This window comes from Cololabis saira, chromosome 6 (assembly GCF_033807715.1).
Source record: "Cololabis saira isolate AMF1-May2022 chromosome 6, fColSai1.1, whole genome shotgun sequence".
NCBI lineage: Eukaryota > Metazoa > Chordata > Actinopteri > Beloniformes > Belonidae > Cololabis > Cololabis saira.
Window position 1 is genome coordinate 11,166,261 of NC_084592.1, and position 20,190 is coordinate 11,186,450.

General features: G+C 43.7%; 1 protein-coding gene across 1 annotated transcript; it reads right to left on the reverse strand.

Annotated features, from left to right (window-relative positions):
- Positions 1–7,992: 7,992 nt before the first annotated feature.
- LOC133446361 (trace amine-associated receptor 13c-like) lies at positions 7,993–9,102 on the reverse strand. Its single transcript, XM_061724378.1, has 2 exons — positions 8,930–9,102; positions 7,993–8,803 (listed from the first exon to the last, which is right to left on the reverse strand). Exons 1-2 carry the CDS (start codon positions 9,100–9,102, stop codon positions 7,993–7,995), a joined length of 984 nt encoding a protein of 327 aa, XP_061580362.1.
- Between the last annotated feature and the right edge of the window lie 11,088 nt (positions 9,103–20,190).

A 20,190-nucleotide genomic window follows, 5' to 3' on the forward strand; every position in this document is an offset into this window, starting at 1 on the left:
AAAATCTACAATGGAATGGTTCACAAAAAACATATCCAGGTGTTAGAATGGCCAAGTCAAAGTCCAGACCTGAATCCAATGGAGAATTTGTGGAAAGAACTGAAAACTGCTGTTCACAAACGCTCTCCATCCAACCTTACTGAGCTCGAGCTGTTTTGCAAGGAGGAATGGGCAAAAAATTCAGTCTCTCGACGTGAAAAACTGAGACAAACCCCAAGCGACTTAGAGCTGTAATCGCAGCAAAAGGTGGCGCTACAAATATTAACTTAAGGGAGCTGAATAATTTTGCACGCCCAATTTTTCAGTTTTTTATTTGTTAAAAAAGTTTGAAATATCCAATACATTTCGTTCCACTTCATGATTGTGTCCCACTAGTTGTTGATTCTTCACAAAAAATTACAGTTTTATATCTTTAGGGCCCGAGCACCTTCAGTGCGAAGGCCCTATTGTATCTGTAGGAATTTTTCTTTCTTTCTTTTTTCTTCTGACGAAAGGAGGGCCTTTTTGCCCCCCTAAACGTGCCCAAAAAGTCACCAAATTTTGCACGCAAGTCAGGCCTGGCGAAAAATTTGATATTTAATGGTTTGCATTAATGGGCGTGGCAAAATGGCTCAACAGCGCCCCCTTGAAAACTTTGTGCCTCAAGCCCCACGATACGGTTTGACGTACATGCACGAAAATCGGTACACACCTGTATCATGGGACAACTTAAAGAAAAGTCTCTTGGCGTCATGCCCGAAACCGAACAGGAAGTCGGCCATTTTGAATTAATCGTGTCTGTTTGGCACAATTTATGCCATTCCTTCGGCAGTTAATTCAGCCCGAACCGTAACGTGCACCCAGGTGTGTTATACATCAAAATGTGGGTCTCCCTCCTGCGACCACACGCATTACTTTTCTCTTTCAAAAGCGTTATCGTGGCGACGCTAGACGCCAAAAAGCGCGCCCACCCTTCATCTGGTTGGTTCAGAAAGAAAAAACTTTGCGCCTCAAGCCCCATAATACGGTTTGACGTACATGAACGAAAATTGGTACACTCCTGTATCATGTCGCAACTAAAAGAAAAGTCTCTTGGCGGCATGGCCGAAACCGAACAGGAAGTCGGCCATTTTGAACATTCTGAATTAATTGCGTAATTTTGGAGCAATATATGCCATTCCTTCGAGAGTTAATTCAGCCCGAACCGTATCGTGAACCCAGATGTGTTATACATCAAAATGTGCGTCTCCATCCTGCGACTACACCCATTACTTTTCTCTTTCAAAAGTGTTACCGTGGCGACGCTAGACGCCAACAAGCGCACCCCCCCTTCATCTGATTGGTCCATATTTGATAGTTCCCCAAAAGGCACCAAATTTGGCACGCAAGCCAGGCCTGGCGATAAATTTGATGTTTAATGGTTTGCATTAATGGGCGTGGCAAAATGGCTCAACAGCGCCCCCCAGAAAACTTTGTGCCTCAAGCCCCACAATACGGTTTGACGTACATGCACGAAAATCGCTACACACCTGTATCATGGCACAACTTAAAGAAAAGTCTCTTGGAGCCATGGCCGAAACCGAACAGGATGTCGGCCATTTTGAATAAATTGTGTAATTTTGGTGAAATTTATGCCATTCCTTCGGCAGTTAATTCAGCCCGAACCGTAACGTGCACCCAGGTGTGTTATACATCAAAATGTGCGTCTCCATCCTGCGACTACACGCATTACTTTTCTCTTTCAAAAGTGTTACCGTGGCGACGCTAGACGCCAACAAGCGCACCCCCTCTTCAGCTGATTGGTCCATATTTGACAGTTCCCCAAAAGGCACCAAATTTTGCATGCAAGTCAGGCCTGGCGAAAAATGTGATATTTCATGGTTTGCATTAATGGGCGTGGCAAAATGGCTCAACAGCGCCCCCTTGAAAACTTTGTGCCTCAAGCCCCACGATACGGTTTGACGTACATGCACGAAAATCGGTACACACCTGTATCATGGGACAACTTAAAGAAAAGTCTCTTGGCGTCATGCCCGAAACCGAACAGGAAGTCGGCCATTTTGAATGAATCGTGTCTGTTTGGCACAATTTATGCCATTCCTTCGGCAGTTAATTCAGCCCGAACCGTAACGTGCACCCAGGTGTGTTATACATCAAAATGTGCGTCTCCCTCCTGCGACCACACGCATTACTTTTCTCTTTCAAAAGCGTTACCGTGGCGACGCTAGACGCCAAAAAGCGCGCCCACCCTTCATCTGGTTGGTTCAGACAGAAAAAACTTTGCGCCTCAAGCCCCATAATACGGTTTGACGTACATGAACAAAAATTGGTACACTCCTGTATCATGTTGCAACTAAAAGAAAAGTCTCTTGGCGGCATGGCCGAAACTGAACAGGAAGTCGGCCATTTTGAACATTCTGAATTAATTGCGTAATTTTGGAGCAATATATGCCATTCCTTCGAGAGTTAATTCAGCCCGAACCGTATCGTGAACCCAGATGTGTTATACATCAAAATGTGCGTCTCCATCCTGCGACTACACGCATTACTTTTCTCTTTCAAAAGTGTTACCGTGGCGACGCTAGACGCCAACAAGCGCACCCCCTCTTCATCTGATTGGTCCATATTTGACAGTTCCCCAAAAGGCACCAAATTTTGCATGCAAGCCAGGCCTGGCGATAAATTTGATATTTCAAGTTTGCATTAATGGGCGTGGCAAAATGGCTCAACAGCGCCCCCCGGAAAACTTTGTGCCTCAAGCCCCACAATACGGTTTGACGTACATGCACGAAAATCGCTACACACCTGTATCATGGCACAACTTAAAGAAAAGTCTCTTGGAGCCATGGCCGAAACCGAACAGGATGTCGGCCATTTTGAATAAATTGTGTCATTTTGGCGAAATTTATGCCATTCCTTCGGCAGTTAATTCAGCCCGAACCGTAACGTGCACCCAGGTGTGTTATACATCAAAATGTGCGTCTACATACTGCGACACCACGCATTACTTTTCTCTTTCAAAAGTGTTACCGTGGCGACGCTAGACACCAAAAGGCACGCCCCCCCTTCATGTGATTGGTCCATATTTGATAGTTCTCCAAAAGTCACCAAATTTTGCATGCAAGCCAGACTTGGCGATAAATTTGATATTTCATGGTTTGCATTAATGGCCGTGGCCTAACGGCTCAACAGCGCCCCCTAGAATACTTTTATCTGCCATAACTTTTGAATGGTTTGACATAGGAAGTTGTGGGTGGTGTCATGGGACTCTGTAATGAGTCCTTAAGCTTCGTTGGCCTTAATTAGCCCCGCCCCTTCTTCTGATTTGTTGTCCCTTTTTTCTGCTATAACTTTTGAATGGTTTGACATAGGAAGTCGTGGGTGGTGTCATGGGACTCTGTAATGAGTTCTTAAGCTTCGTTGGCCTTAATTAGCCCCGCCCCTTCTTCTGATTGGTTGTCCCGATTTTCTGCCATAACTTTGGAATGGTTTGACATAGAGAGTCGTGGGTGGTGTCATCAGATTCTTTATGGAGTCCTTGACCTTCATTGGCCTGAATTATTCCCGCCCCTTCTTCTGATTACAAATATTTAAAAAATTAGAAAAAAAAAGTTCCAGACATTTTATCGCTATGTTGGTCTCTCCCAAGCCAGTAAGTCAAAGAGAAAGGAATAGCTGAGACATAGCTCAGCCAGAAAATTGCAGTCTTTGGTGCCAGAGGTCGGGAGTTCGAGCCTGGCTCTATACCGAAATTTTTGTCAGCAATTTTTGTGTTTTTTTACATCAAAATGTGTGTCTCTGTCCTGCGACGACGCACATTACTTTTCTCTTTCAAAAGTGTTACCGTGGCGACGCTAGACGCGAAAAAGCGCTCGTCCCCTTCATCTGATTGGTCCATATTTGATAGTTCTCCAAAAGTCACCAAATTTTGCATGCAAGCCAGGCCTGGTGATAAATTTGATATTTCATGGTTTGCATTAATGGGTGTGGCAAAATGGCTCAACAGCGCCCCCTAGAATACTTTTCTCTGCCATAACTTTTGAATGGTTTGACATAAAGAGTCGTGGGTGGTGTCATCAGATTCTGTATGGAGACCTTGACCTTCATTGGCCTGAATTAGCCCCGCCCCTTCTTCTGATTGGTTGTCCCTATTTTCTGCTATAACTTTTGAATGGTTTGACATAGAGAGTCGTGGGTGGTGTCATTTCTGATATGCTTATGGGGGGCGGTGGACGTGAGTGCGAGGGCCCGTTCATCGCTGCTTGCAGCTTTAATTATGTTTGAAGCCTGAAATGTGGCAAAAGGTCAGAAAGTTCAAGGGGGGCAAATACTTTTGCAAGGCACTGTATAAATAATAATAATAATGTCACAATCCGTGTATATATCACGACCACGGATCCCATTGACTTTGCATAGTACTATATCCGTGGTGCTCCGATTAAAACCTCAATAAAACACTGCTAAAACAGCGTTAAAAACATGCTTTTACAAACTGACAGTAACAAACAGTACCTTGCGCGACAAAAACGCATCATTTATAACAAAGAATAATATATAAATAATAATGCCATAATCCGTGTATATATCACGACCACGGATCCCATTGACTTTGCATGGTACAATATCCGTGGTGCTCACACGGAATTACAACACTTTCCGTGTTGGTACCACGGAAAATAGTGGTGAGAGGTCGTGGGCATTTCACGGATTTTTGTGAGATCAGGTTGATCCGGTTTGGGAACCACAGGATTTCATCTCTGCTTTTTGCGGATGATGGTGTCTTGTTGGCTTCATCGGACCTGGACCTTTAGCATGTGCTGGGGCGGTTTGAGGCCGAGTGCAACTCAGCAGGGATGAGAATCAGCACCTCCAAAACCGCGGCCATGGTTCTCCACCGGGAAAGGGTGGTGTGCCTTCTCCGGGTGGGTGGAAAAATCCTGCCTCAGGTGGAGGAGTTCAAGTATCTCGGGGTCTTGTTCACGAGTGAGGGAAAGATGGAGCGTGAGATTGACAGACGGAGTGGTGCAGCGTCCGCAGTTATCCGGACCGTCTTGGTGAAGAAAGAGCTGAGTCGAAAGGCGAAGCTCTCGATTTACCGGTCAATCTGCGCTGCCACCCTGACCTATGGTCATGAACTTAGGGTAATGACCGAAAGGATAAAATCGCGGATACAAGCGGCCAAGATGAGTTTCCTCCACAAGGTGGCTGGACGCTCCCTTAGGGATAGGGTGAGGAGTTCGGTCACCTGGAAGGAGCTCCGAGTCGAGCCGCTGCTCCTTCACATTGAGAGGAGTCAGCTGAGGTGGCTTGGGCATCTGTAGCTGGAGGAAGTGTCTAGGGTGAGGGAAGTCTGGGCATTTCTGTTGAGGCTGCTGCCCCCGCGACCCGGTAACGGATAAGAGGTGCAGAATGGATGGATGGATGGATGGATTGTACAAAAAAAATCAACCTCACATGCATTTCATTGCAGTCTGCATATTTACGGCAAAAATTGGTTGCAATATGTCATGTAACTAATTCCACTGCTTTGTCCATGGGTCTGACCTGCTTGAGGTCCACTTGGCCCGGATCCCACCTGACACTTCGGCGGATGACCTGGTCAATTACTACAACCCCGGAGGAGCTGGGAGTCGAGCCGCTGCTCCTTCACATTGAGAGGAGTCAGCTGAGGTGGCTTGGGCATCTGTATCGGATGCCTCCTGGACGCCTCCTTAGGGAGGTGTTCCAGGCATGTCCCACCGGGAGGAGACCCCGGGAAGACCCAGGACACGCTGGAGAGACTAAGTCTCTCGGCTGGCCTGGGAACGCCTCGGACTCTCCTTGGAAGAGCTGGAGGAAGTGTCTAGGGTGAGGGAAGTCTGGGCATCTCTGTTGAGGCTGCTGCCCCGGTAACGGATAAGAGGTGGAGAATGGATGGATGGATTGTACAAAAAAAAATCAACCTCACGTGCATTTTATTGCAGTCTGCATATTTACTACAAAAATTGGTTACAATATGTCTTGTAACTAATTCCACTGCTTTGTCCATGGGATGTGCATTTATTATATATCATAAAACCCTTTATCATAACAACTTTTGTGTACATTGCTGGTTTTGACCACCTAACCTGTTTATATCTTTCATGAGTGTTAGTGGTTCATGGCAGTTTTTATAACCTCCACTGAAAGGGTGCCTGAGAGCCACACAGATGCCACAATACTTTAAGGTGGCTAATGCGATTACATATGCCATATACTCCTTCACTTGTACAATTTAGGGGTTTTATTCATTTTTACTTGGAAACAAAATATGTTCCACTGTGCTGAGCGGCTGGGCGTCTGACAGTTGTTGACACCAAGGCCTCAATCAGCTTTTATCTTGTCACTCGGTTTTTTTTTTTTTTTTTAAATAGGATTACTTCTACCCATTTTGTAACTATAGTTTATAAGAAATGACAGTGGAAAAATATAGTACACGGCATAACAAACATAAAATGCATGTAATAATGTTCCTGAAAGTTTACTCACCTTATTGGGAGAGATCAGATTAATGTTTGAATGTTAAAAAGCCAGTGTCAACAAGGTGCAAAAGAGACGGTTTGTTTTTCCTGAACCAGGCCATTATTCCAAACAACAGGTTCATGACATCAGACCCTACCTGAAGCGTGGTTCAACATGATAAACCATATACTGTAGTGTGATGAAAGAAAAGGATACCGGATACCACGAAAACCCACAATAAAAAGGTAATATCTTCCGTCTTTTGTGATAAGTCTAAAGTCCAAAACTCATCTGTGATTCGTGCCAAGCATACTGTTTCAAGGAAGCTTATTGGAAATAAAAAGGCAATGTTTTGAAAATCCCAACTTTCTTTTTTACATTGTCTCAAAGTTCATCTCATCATAGAGGTAGTTTTGTTATTTTCTAAACCTTTTTGCATTTTTTTGCATTGGCTGCTTAATCAACCCAAGGCTTGCATGAAAGCTCTCAAGAAGGAATGAAGATTCCCTTCTGAAGTCTTCTGAGGCAGCAGCTGTGAGTCCTGGTATTTGGGCTCTCTGTGTGGCCTGCCTGAAATCAGCCTCTGCCTCTGCCTCTAATGAGGAGATTTCAAAACTTCCGACTCAGTTGGGACACTGTAAGATGGAAATAAAAACAGAATGCAATGATTCGCAAATCTAATAAAACCATAATTTATTCCCAATACAACAAAACATATCAGATGTTGAAAACAGTGACATTTTGCCTTTTCATGGAAAGTGTTTGATTCTCTTGAGTTTGATGGCAGCATCAATTAATTTAACAATTAATCACATCAGATCTGGGATTGTCGATATTGTGAATATATAGTACAGACCAAAAGTTTGGACACAATTTCTCATTCAAACAAATGGGGTAGTGTGTCCAAGTTTTTGGTCTGTAATATATATATATATATATATATATATATATATATATATATATATATATATATATACACACACACACACACACACACACACACACACACACACACAGAGAGACTTACACGATCTGGTTATATTGACATAGTTTAAATCCTCACATTTAATAGACAGCATTTCAGAAAACACATCAGAGAAGTAGACACAATACTTTTTACTGATTACTGATTACTAGATGTTAATGATTCTCTGTAGACGATGATGAGACTGCTTTAGGAGGCTTTCACAGAGATGTTAGAAAGAGTTAAACTCACTAAGTGAAATATCTTTGCATCGACATCTGTCTATAAATGTAGCACAAAAACCACCACCTGTCTTACCCTCTCTACAGACAGACAAAAACATTGACATTTGGGGAAGTTAGAAGTTTAATGTCTAGCTGGTCTACTGGGATTAAATAAATCAGAAACGATTGATTTCAGTTCATCTTTTCATGTTCTCAGACATGTATTCTAATTTTGTTACTTCTTCAGGCCAAAATATGTGAGAACACAGTAAACCCTTTGAAGATAAATGACACATCTCTAATTATGTTTGTCAATCAATTGGAGCAGATTTGTTTTTACTCTTTCTACAATATGTTGGCGTCACTGGAACCTGGCTTCAAAATCTGAAGTGTGACGATGAGTTTTACTGCTTTTCTAAACCAGGGGTACAACATTGCAGAAATCATAGGGTTTATACACGAATTAAAGTAGAACAGATAACCAGCAAAATATCCAGAAGTTTGATCCAAGAAACCTGCAAGGTAAACACAATAATACGGGCAAAAACATGTCAAAAACACAACAATTAGAACACCAAGATTTCTTGCTGCTTTCAGCTCAGATTTCTTTGGTGCTGCTGTTACTGAAAGATGAAATGCGGGAGCTGTGATGTGAGAGCGCATGGCACGAGCGTGAGACAGAGCCACCACAAACACTCCCACGTACAGAACTACAATGACTGTAACTGGAATAATAAAGGTTATGAAAAGATCAACAGTTCCTAACGTGTAGTCAACATCTAATACACATTCTCCATAACAGGAACTATGCTTGCCTGGATTAATCAGGTCATCTTTGACAAATAAACTGTTGAAGCAAACAGAGCACACCCAACACAGACAAACACACAGTTTAACTGTCCTCACAGTAACTCTGGTTGGATAATGCAGAGGGTCACAGATGGCTATATAGCGCTCGACTGATATGAGAACCATAATTCCAACTGAGGCAGATGTGATAAAATATACCATACAACCAAGCAGAATACACATCAGATCACCAAGGAACCAACATGATGTGAGTCTGAGGATTTCAAACGGCATCAACAGGAGACCCACAAGAAAATCTGTGACAGCCAGAGAGAGGAGGAGGATGTTAGTTGGAGTGTGGAGCTGCCTGGAAGGAGACGGAAAGCATTCAAACTTACTTCGACTGCTGTTAACAAATTTTAAATTAGACATGTGTGATAAGAATAAAAAATACAAAAAAGAAAACAGGTTCTGCTTGAAAGTGTTGTCATGCCTGAAATGGAAGACTGATATGATGACAAGAAGGTTGAGAGCCACAATCAGAAGAGAGATGAGGGAGAATATGATCTGAGACAGTTTCCGTTTTGACCCAAAAGATGCATTTTCTTTGCAGGAGATGTTGGGGAATTGTGGAAAACAGAGGTCTGCTCCATTCTGGGTCTCCATCTTCAGAGATCTGCACAGAGCTCCAGCTCAGGATGCTTTCTGAACAACATTTTCTTATAAACCTTAGAACCCTTTCCTCATCACTCCCCCTCTTTCTCTTGATTGGACAGTTATTACATCACTTAGCCAATCTGCATATCACACTTACTTGCCTTCAGCTTTCTGCAATTCCTTTTTGATTTCGTTGTTGGAAAAAAGATAATATAATTTTAAAGTCAAAAAGTCTTCTTACCAAGGTTACAATGGTAATTAAAGCTGCAAGCAGCGATGAACGGGCCCTCGCACTCATGGCCACCGTCCCCCATAAGCATATCAGACATGACACCACCCACGATTTCCTATGTCAAACCATTCAAAAGTTATAGCAGAAAATAGTGACAACCAATCAGAAGAAGGGGCGGGACTAATTCAGGCCAACGAAGCTTAAGGACTCATTACAGAGTCCCATGACACCCCCCACAACTTCCTATGTCAAACCATTCAAAAGTTATGGCAGAGAAAAGTATTCTAGGGGGCGCTGTTGAGCCATTTTGCCACGCCCATTAATGCAAACCATGAAATATCAAATTTATCGCCAGGCCTGGCTTGCATGCCAAATTTGGTGCCTTTTGGGGAACTATCAAATATGGACCAATCAGATGAAGGGGGGGTGCGCTTGTTGGCGTCTAGCGTCGCCACGGTAACACTTTTGAAAGAGAAAAGTAATGCGTGTAGTCGCAGGATGGAGACGCACACTTTGATGTATAACACATCTGGGTTTACGAAACGGTTCGGGCTGAATTAACTCTCGAAGGAATGGCATATATTGCTCCAAAATTACGCAATTAATTCAGAATGTTCAAAATGGCCGACTTCCTGTTCGGTTTCGGCCATGGCGCCAAGAGACTTTTCTTTAAGTTGCGACATGATACAGGTGTGTACCGATTTTCGTTCATGTACGTCAAACCGTATTATGGGGCTTGAGGCGCAAAGTTTTTTCTGTCTGAAAGAATCAGATGAAGGGTGGGCGCGCTTTTTGGCGTCTAGCGTCGCCACGGTAACGCTTTTGAAAGAGAAAAGTAATGCGTGGTGTCGGAGGATGGAGACGCACATTTTTATGTATAACACACCTGGGTGCACGTTACGGTTCGGGCTGAATTAACTTTCGAAGGAATGGCATAAATTTCGCCAAAATGACATGACTAATTCAAAATGGCCGACATCCTGTTCGGTTTCGGGCATGACCCCAAGAGACTTTTCTTTAAGTTGTCCCATGATACAGGTGTGTACCGATTTTCGTGCATGTACGTCAAACCGTATCGTGGGGCTTGAGGCACAAAGTTTTCAAGGGGGCGCTGTTGAGCCATTTTGCCACGCCCATTAATGCAAACCTTTAAATATCAAATTTTTCGCCAGGCCTGACTAGGGTGCAAAATTTGGTGACTTTTTGGGCATGTTAAGGGGGGCAAAAAGGCCTTCACTTTGTCAGGAAAATAATAATAATAATAATTAAAGCTGCAAGCAGCGATGAACGGGCCCTCGCACTCACGGCCACCGCCCCCATAAGCATATCAGAAATGACACCACCCACGACTTCCTATGTCAAACCATTCAAAAGATATAGCAGAAAAAAGGGACAGCCAATCAGAAGAAGGGGCGGGGCTAATTCAGGCCAATGAAGGTCAAGGACTCCATACAGAATCTGATGATACCACCCACGACTCTCTATGTCAAACCATTCAAAAGTTATAGCAGAAAATTGGGACAACCAATCCAAAGAAGGGGCGGGCTAATTTTCACCAATTATGGTCAAGGACTCAATACCGAGTCCCATGACACCACCCACGACTCTTTATGTCAAACCTTTCAAAAGTTATGGCAGAGAAAAGTATTCTAGGGGGCGCTGTTGAGCCGTTAGGCCACGCCCATTAATGCAAACCATGAAATATCAAATTTATCGCCAGGCCTGGCTTGCATGCAAAATTTGGTGACTTTTGGAGAACTATCAAATATGGACCAATCAGATGAAGGGGGGCACGCTTTTTGGCGTCTAGCGTCGCCACAGTAACACTTTTGAAAGAGAAAAGTAATGCGCGTAGTCGCAAGATCAAGACGCACATTTTGATGTATAACACACCTGGTTGCACGTTACGGTTCGGGCCGTATTAATTGCCGAAAGAATGGCATAAATTGCACCAAAATTACACAATTAATTCAAAATGGCCAACTTCCTGTTCGGTTTTGGCCATGGCGCCAAGAGACTTTTCTTTAAGTTGCGACATGATACAGGTGTGTACCGATTTTCGTGCATGTACGTCAAACCGTATTGTGGGGCTTGAGGCACAAAGTTTTCCGGGGGGCGCTGTTGAGCCATTTTGCCACGCCCATTAATACAAACCATGAAATATCAAATTTATCGCCAGGCCTGCCTTGCATGCAAAATTTGGTGACTTTTGGGGAACTATCAAATATGGACCAATCAGATGAAGGGGGGCGCGCTTTTTGGCATCTAGTGTCGCCACGGTAACACTTTTGAAAGAGAAAAGTAATGCGCGTAGTCGCAGGATAGAGACGCACATTTTGATGTATAACACACCTGGGTGCACGTTACGGTTCGGGCCGTATTAATTCTTGAAGGAATGGCTCATATTGCTCCAAAATTACGCGATTAATTCAGAATGTTCAAAATGGCCGACTTCCTGTTCGGTTTCGGCCATGGCGCCAAGAGACTTTTCTTTAAGTTGCAACATGATACAGGTGTGTACCGATTTTCGTTCATGTACGTCAAACCGTATTATGGGGCTTGAGGCGCAAAGTTTTTTCTGTCTGAACCAACCAGATGAAGGGTGGGCGCGCTTTTTGGCGTCTAGCGTCGCCACGGTAACGCTTTTGAAAGAGAAAAGTAATGCGTGTTGTCGCAGGATGGAGACGCACGTTTTGATGTATAACACACTTGGGTGCACGTTACGGTTCGGGCCGTATTAACTGCCGAAGGAATGGCATAAATTGTGCCAAAGTGACACGATTAATTCAAAATGGCTGACTTCCTGTTCGGTTTCGGCCATGTCGCCAAGAGACTTTTCTTTAAGTTGTGTACTGATACAGGTGTGTAGCGATTTTCGTGCATGTACGTCAAACCGTATTGTGGGGCTTGAGGCACAAAGTTTTCCGGGGGGCGCTGTTGAGCCATTTTGCCACGCCCATTAATGTAAACCATTAAATATCAAATTTTTCGCCAGGCCTGACTTGCATGCAAAATTTGGTGACTTTTTGGGCACGTTTAGGGGGGCAAAAAGGCCCTCCTTTCGTCAGAAGAAAGAAAGAAAAAAGAAAAAAGAAAGAAAAATTCCTACAGATACAATAGGGCCTTCGCACTGAAGGTGCTCGGGCCCTAAAAATACAAATAATTCCTACAGATACAATAGGGCCTTCGCACTGAAGGTGCTTGGGCCCTAATAATAAAAAAAATACAAATAATTCCTACAGATACAATAGGGCCTTCGCACTGAAGGTGCTCGGGCCCTAATTAAAGCTGCAAGCAGCGATGAACGGGCCCTCGCACTCACGGCCACCGCCCCCATAAGCATATCAGAAATGACACCACCCACGACTTCCTATGTCAAACCATTCAAAAGTTATAGCAGAAAAAAGGAACAACCAATCAGAAGAAGGGGCGGGGCTAAATCAGGCCAATGAAGGTCAATGACTCCATACAGAGTCTGATGACACCACCCACGACTCTCTATGTCAAACCATTCAAAAGTTATAGCAGAAAATCGGGACAGCCAATCAGAAGAAGGGGCGGGGCTAATTCAGGCCAATGAAAGTCAAGGACTCCATACAGAATCTTATGACACCACCCAGGACTCTATGTCAAACCATTCCAAAGTTATAGCAGAAAATCGGGACAACCAATCAGAAGAAGGGGCGGGGTTAATTTTCACCAATTATGGTCAAGGACTCTATACAGAGTCCCATGACACCACCCACGACTCTTTATGTCAAACCTTTCAAAAGTTATAGCAGGAAATAGGGACAACCAATCAGAAGAAGGGGCGGGGCTAATTCAGGCCAATGAAGGTCAAGGACTCAATACAGAGTCCCATGACACCACCCACGACTCTTTATGTCAAACCTTTCAAAAGTTATGGCAGAGAAAAGTATTCTAGGGGGCGCTGTTGAGCCGTTAGGCCACGCCCATTAATGCACACCATGAAACATCAAATTTATCGCCAGGCCTGCCTTGCATGCAAAATTCGGTGACTTTTGGGGAACTATCAAATATGGACCAATCAGATGAAGGGGGGCGCACTTTTTGGCGTCGAGTGTTGCCACGGTAACACTTTTGAATGAGAAAAGTAATGCGCGTCGTCGCAAGATGGAGACGCATATTTTGATGTTAAAAAAAAACACAAACATTTCTGACAATAAACTTTGCATTGTGCTGGAATCGAACCCGCGACCTCTCACATGAAAGACGGCGACGTTACCCCTGTGCCACGAATCAGCTTGGCCATTTTCTGACTGACTGATTGAGGACAGACCAACATAGCGATATAATCTGAATCCCGAATTGTTTTTTCGTAATTTTTAAAATATTTGTAAGATATAAATATTAGTAAAACCCCACTATTTGTGCTTTTGTGAATAGCATGTTCCAGTCTTTACTTCCTAGACACACACATTGCATGGAAGGGAGCATTTGATTTATTGTTCACATAACATTACTTTTATTTTTTCACAACCAAACCACGCACTTTATTTATGTCATTTGCACCGGGCAAGGACAAAAAATAAATGATTCCACCAAAATTGCAGAGATTTTTGTGGTTGGCTGACACATTACCAGCATATTTCAAATATGTCAAACCATTCAAAAGTTATAGTCAGAAAATATGGACAACCAATCAGAAGAAGGGGCGGGGCTAATTAAGGCCAACGAAGCTTAAGGACTCTTTACAGAGTCCCATGACACCACCCACGACTCTCTATGTTAAACCATTCCAAAGTTATAGCAGAAAATCGGGACAACCAATCAGAAGAAGGGGCGGGGCTAATTAAGGCCAACGAAGCTTAAGGACTCATCACAGAGTCCCATGACACCACCCACAACTCTCTATGTCAAACCATTCAAAAGTTATGGCAGAGAAAAGTTTTCTAGGGGGCGCTGTTGAGCCATTAGGCCACGCCCATTAAGACCAACATAGCGATAAAATGTCTGGAACTTTTTTTTCCTAATTTTTTAAATATTTGTAAGGTATAAATATTAGTAAAACACTACTATTTTTATTACTTTTTCTGTAACCATTTACCGAGGTTCTAACCGGGCTGAGCACGGGTCTATTTCTGACGTCACCATATTACAGGCAGCTGATTGGTCGGGGAGCGGGGCCGTCATCACCCTACTCGCCACTGATTGGTCGGGGGGCGGGGCCGGCAGACGTTTGAATCAGGAAGCGGGACTCTCTATGTCAAACCATTCCAAAGTTATAGCAGAAAATCGGGACAACCAATCAGAAGAAGGGGCGGGGTTAATTTTCACCAATTATGGTCAAGGACTCTATACAGAGTCCCATGACACCACCCACGACTCTTTATGTCAAACCTTTCAAAAGTTATAGCAGGAAATAGGGACAACCAATCAGAAGAAGGGGCGGGGCTAATTCAGGCCAATGAAGGTCAAGGACTCAATACAGAGTCCCATGACACCACCCACGACTCTTTATGTCAAACCTTTCAAAAGTTATGGCAGAGAAAAGTATTCTAGGGGGCGCTGTTGAGCCGTTAGGCCACGCCCATTAATGCACACCATGAAACATCAAATTTATCGCCAGGCCTGCCTTGCATGCAAAATTCGGTGACTTTTGGGGAACTATCAAATATGGACCAATCAGATGAAGGGGGGCGCACTTTTTGGCGTCGAGTGTTGCCACGGTAACACTTTTGAATGAGAAAAGTAATGCGCGTCGTCGCAAGATGGAGACGCATATTTTGATGTTAAAAAAAAACACAAACATTTCTGACAATAAACTTTGCATTGTGCTGGAATCGAACCCGCGACCTCTCACATGAAAGACGGCGACGTTACCCCTGTGCCACGAATCAGCTTGGCCATTTTCTGACTGACTGATTGAGGACAGACCAACATAGCGATATAATCTGAATCCCGAATTGTTTTTTCGTAATTTTTAAAATATTTGTAAGATATAAATATTAGTAAAACCCCACTATTTGTGCTTTTGTGAATAGCATGTTCCAGTCTTTACTTCCTAGACACACACATTGCATGGAAGGGAGCATTTGATTTATTGTTCACATAACATTACTTTTATTTTTTCACAACCAAACCACGCACTTTATTTATGTCATTTGCACCGGGCAAGGACAAAAAATAAATGATTCCACCAAAATTGCAGAGATTTTTGTGGTTGGCTGACACATTACCAGCATATTTCAAATATGTCAAACCATTCAAAAGTTATAGTCAGAAAATATGGACAACCAATCAGAAGAAGGGGCGGGGCTAATTAAGGCCAACGAAGCTTAAGGACTCTTTACAGAGTCCCATGACACCACCCACGACTCTCTATGTTAAACCATTCCAAAGTTATAGCAGAAAATCGGGACAACCAATCAGAAGAAGGGGCGGGGCTAATTAAGGCCAACGAAGCTTAAGGACTCATCACAGAGTCCCATGACACCACCCACAACTCTCTATGTCAAACCATTCAAAAGTTATGGCAGAGAAAAGTTTTCTAGGGGGCGCTGTTGAGCCATTAGGCCACGCCCATTAAGACCAACATAGCGATAAAATGTCTGGAACTTTTTTTTCCTAATTTTTTAAATATTTGTAAGGTATAAATATTAGTAAAACACTACTATTTTTATTACTTTTTCTGTAACCATTTACCGAGGTTCTAACCGGGCTGAGCACGGGTCTATTTCTGACGTCACCATATTACAGGCAGCTGATTGGTCGGGGAGCGGGGCCGTCATCACCCTACTCGCCACTGATTGGTCGGGGGGTGGGGCCGGCAGACGTTTGAATCAGGAAGCGGGACTCTCTATGTCAAACCATTCCAAAGTTATAGCAGAAAATCGGGACAACCAATCAGAAGAAGGGGCGGGGTTAATTTTCACCAATTATGGTCAAGGACTCTATACAGAGTCCCATGACACCACCCACGACTCTTTATGTCAAACCTTTCAAAAGTTATAGCAGGAAATAGGGACAACCAATCAGAAGAAGGGGCGGGGCTAATTCAGGCCAATGAAGGTCAAGGACTCAATACAGAGTCCCATGACACCACCCACGACTCTTTATGTCAAACCTTTCAAAAGTTATGGCAGAGAAAAGTATTCTAGGGGGCGCTGTTGAGCCGTTAGGCCACGCCCATTAATGCACACCATGAAACATCAAATTTATCGCCAGGCCTGCCTTGCATGCAAAATTCGGTGACTTTTGGGGAACTATCAAATATGGACCAATCAGATGAAGGGGGGCGCACTTTTTGGCGTCGAGTGTTGCCACGGTAACACTTTTGAATGAGAAAAGTAATGCGCGTCGTCGCAAGATGGAGACGCATATTTTGATGTTAAAAAAAAACACAAACATTTCTGACAATAAACTTTGCATTGTGCTGGAATCGAACCCGCGACCTCTCACATGAAAGACGGCGACGTTACCCCTGTGCCACGAATCAGCTTGGCCATTTTCTGACTGACTGATTGAGGACAGACCAACATAGCGATATAATCTGAATCCCGAATTGTTTTTTCGTAATTTTTAAAATATTTGTAAGATATAAATATTAGTAAAACCCCACTATTTGTGCTTTTGTGAATAGCATGTTCCAGTCTTTACTTCCTAGACACACACATTGCATGGAAGGGAGCATTTGATTTATTGTTCACATAACATTACTTTTATTTTTTCACAACCAAACCACGCACTTTATTTATGTCATTTGCACCGGGCAAGGACAAAAAATAAATGATTCCACCAAAATTGCAGAGATTTTTGTGGTTGGCTGACACATTACCAGCATATTTCAAATATGTCAAACCATTCAAAAGTTATAGTCAGAAAATATGGACAACCAATCAGAAGAAGGGGCGGGGCTAATTAAGGCCAACGAAGCTTAAGGACTCTTTACAGAGTCCCATGACACCACCCACGACTCTCTATGTTAAACCATTCCAAAGTTATAGCAGAAAATCGGGACAACCAATCAGAAGAAGGGGCGGGGCTAATTAAGGCCAACGAAGCTTAAGGACTCATCACAGAGTCCCATGACACCACCCACAACTCTCTATGTCAAACCATTCAAAAGTTATGGCAGAGAAAAGTTTTCTAGGGGGCGCTGTTGAGCCATTAGGCCACGCCCATTAAGACCAACATAGCGATAAAATGTCTGGAACTTTTTTTTCCTAATTTTTTAAATATTTGTAAGGTATAAATATTAGTAAAACACTACTATTTTTATTACTTTTTCTGTAACCATTTACCGAGGTTCTAACCGGGCTGAGCACGGGTCTATTTCTGACGTCACCATATTACAGGCAGCTGATTGGTCGGGGAGCGGGGCCGTCATCACCCTACTCGCCACTGATTGGTCGGGGGGCGGGGCCGGCAGACGTTTGAATCAGGAAGCGGGACTCTCTATGTCAAACCATTCCAAAGTTATAGCAGAAAATCGGGACAACCAATCAGAAGAAGGGGCGGGGCTAATTAAGCCCAACGAAGCTTACAGAGTCCCATGACACCAACCACGACTTCCTATGTCAAACCATTCAAAAGTTATGGCAGATAAAAGTATTCTAGGGGGCGCTGTTGAGCCGTTAGGCCACGCCCATTAATGCAAACCATGAAATATCAAAGTTATCACCAAGTCTGGCTTGCATGCAAAATTTGGTGACTTTTGGAGAACTATCAAATATGGACCAATCACATGAAGGGGGGGCGCACCTTTTGGCGTCTAGCGTCGCCACGGTAACACTTTTGAAAGAGAAAAGTAATGCGTGGTGTCGCAGGATGTAGACGCACATTTTGATGTATAACACACCTGGGTGCACGTTACGGTTCGGGCTGAATTAACTGCCGAAGGAATGGCATAAATTTCGCCAAAATGATACAATTTATTCAACATGGCCGACATCCTGTTCGGTTTCGGCCATGGCTCCAAGAGACTTTTCTTTAAGTTGTGCCATGATACAGGTGTGTAGCGATTTTCGTGCATGTACGTCAAACCGTATTGTGGGGCTTGAGGCACAAACTTTTCCGGGGGGCGCTGTTGAGCCATTTTGCCACGCCCATTAATGCAAACCATGAAATATCAAATTTATCGCCAGGCCTGGCTTGCATGCCAAATTTGGTGCCTTTTGGGGAACTATCAAATATGGACCAATCAGATGAAGGGGGGGTGCGCTTGTTGGCGTCTAGCGTCGCCACGGTAACACTTTTCAAAGAGAAAAGTAATGCGTGTAGTCGCAGGATGGAGACGCACATTTTGATGTATAACACATCTGGGTTCACGATACGGTTCGGGCTGAATTAATTCTCGAAGGAATGGCATATATTGCTCCAAAATTACGCGATTAATTCAGAATGTTCAAAATGGCCGACTTCCTGTTCGGTTTCGGCCATGGCGCCAAGAGACTTTTCTTTTAGTTGCGACATGATACAGGAGTGTACCGATTTTCGTTCAGGTACGTCAAACCGTATTATGGGGCTTGAGGCGCAAAGTTTTTTCTGTCTGAAGCAACGAGATGAAGGGTGGGCGCGCTTTTTGGCGTCTAGCGTCGCCACGGTAACGCTTTTGAAAGAGAAAAGTAATGCGTGTGGTCGCAGGAGGGAGACGCACATTTTGATGTATAACACACCTGGGGGCACGTTACGGTTCGGGCTGAATTAACTTTCGAAGGAATGGCATAAATTTCGCCAAAATGACACGATTAATTCAAAATGGCCGACTTCCTGTTCGGTTTCGGCCATGTCGCCAAGAGACTTTTGTTTAAGTTGTCCCATGATACAGGTGTGTACCGATTTTCGTGCATGTACGTCAAACCGTATCGTGGGGCTTGAGGCACAAAGTTTTCAAGGGGGCGCTGTTGAGCCATTTTACCACGCCCATTAATGCAAACAATTAAATATCAAATTTTTCGCCAGGCCTGACTTGGGTGCAAAATTTGGTGACTTTTTGAGCATGTTAAGGGGGGCAAAAGGGCCATCACTTTGTCAGAAGAAAAATAATAATAATATTAATAATAATAATAAAAATTCCTGCAAATACAATAGGGCCTTCGCACTGCAAGTGCTCGGGCCCTAATAATAATAAAAATTCCTGCAAATACAATAGGGCCTTCGCACTGAAGGTGCTCGGGCCCTAATTATACAATTGTACAACATAATGGCTGGTTAATAAATACAACTATAATACCAGTGTTTGTAAAGGTGGTTAACCAGTAACGTGACAAAAAGAAAACAAAAAGCAAGGATATTCCCACCCCTAATGTGTTGGAAATAAATGTTTTCTTTAAATGGGGAATATTATGGAAAATGTATTCATTTAAGGCTTGAGAATGAAAGTTTTGTGTCTGGGATGCTGACTAGAAGATAAAAATGTGTTGAGTTTGCCGCCCTAGTTGTTATGGATTTCTTTCTTGAACCCAAGCGCAACACCAGACAGGGTTAAACTTTAGCCAAAAGCACAGCTTAGTTTAATTGAAAAAACACCAAAAACTCTCACTGGGAATCCACAGAGAGATGTACAAAAAAACTCCTTCTTCACACAACCCGAAAATCACAAAGGCAACAGAGCAACAAGCAAACAAGCAAACAAGCAAACAAGAAAACAACTAAACAAACAAGCCAACAAAACGTACAAGCCCCCGAGCTACTGGCAGCCCCGCTCTTTAACTTTTCTTTTCGATGAGCTGATGAGCTGCAGCTGTGGCTCAGAGCGCGACTGCGCTGTCCGCCGGCGCGGGCCCAGCTCGTCCTTGTCGCTACGCGCGCAGCTCCTCTGGCCACACGCTGTGCCGACTCTGTGCTCCCAGCGCGACCGGGCTGTGGAGGAATGCCCCGCCCAGCCAAGCCCTAACACTACC

What these genes read in the sequence shown, in the direction of transcription:
- LOC133446361 (XM_061724378.1), bottom strand. Translation starts at nt 9,102, where the DNA reads ATGGAGACCCAGAATGGAGCAGACCTCTGTTTTCCACAATTCCCCAAC. An exon ending in ATATCAGTCTTCCATTTCAG is followed by an intron (nt 8,804 to 8,929) that starts GCATGACAACAC and finishes GTCTCCTTCCAG; the next exon opens with GCAGCTCCACACTCCAACTA.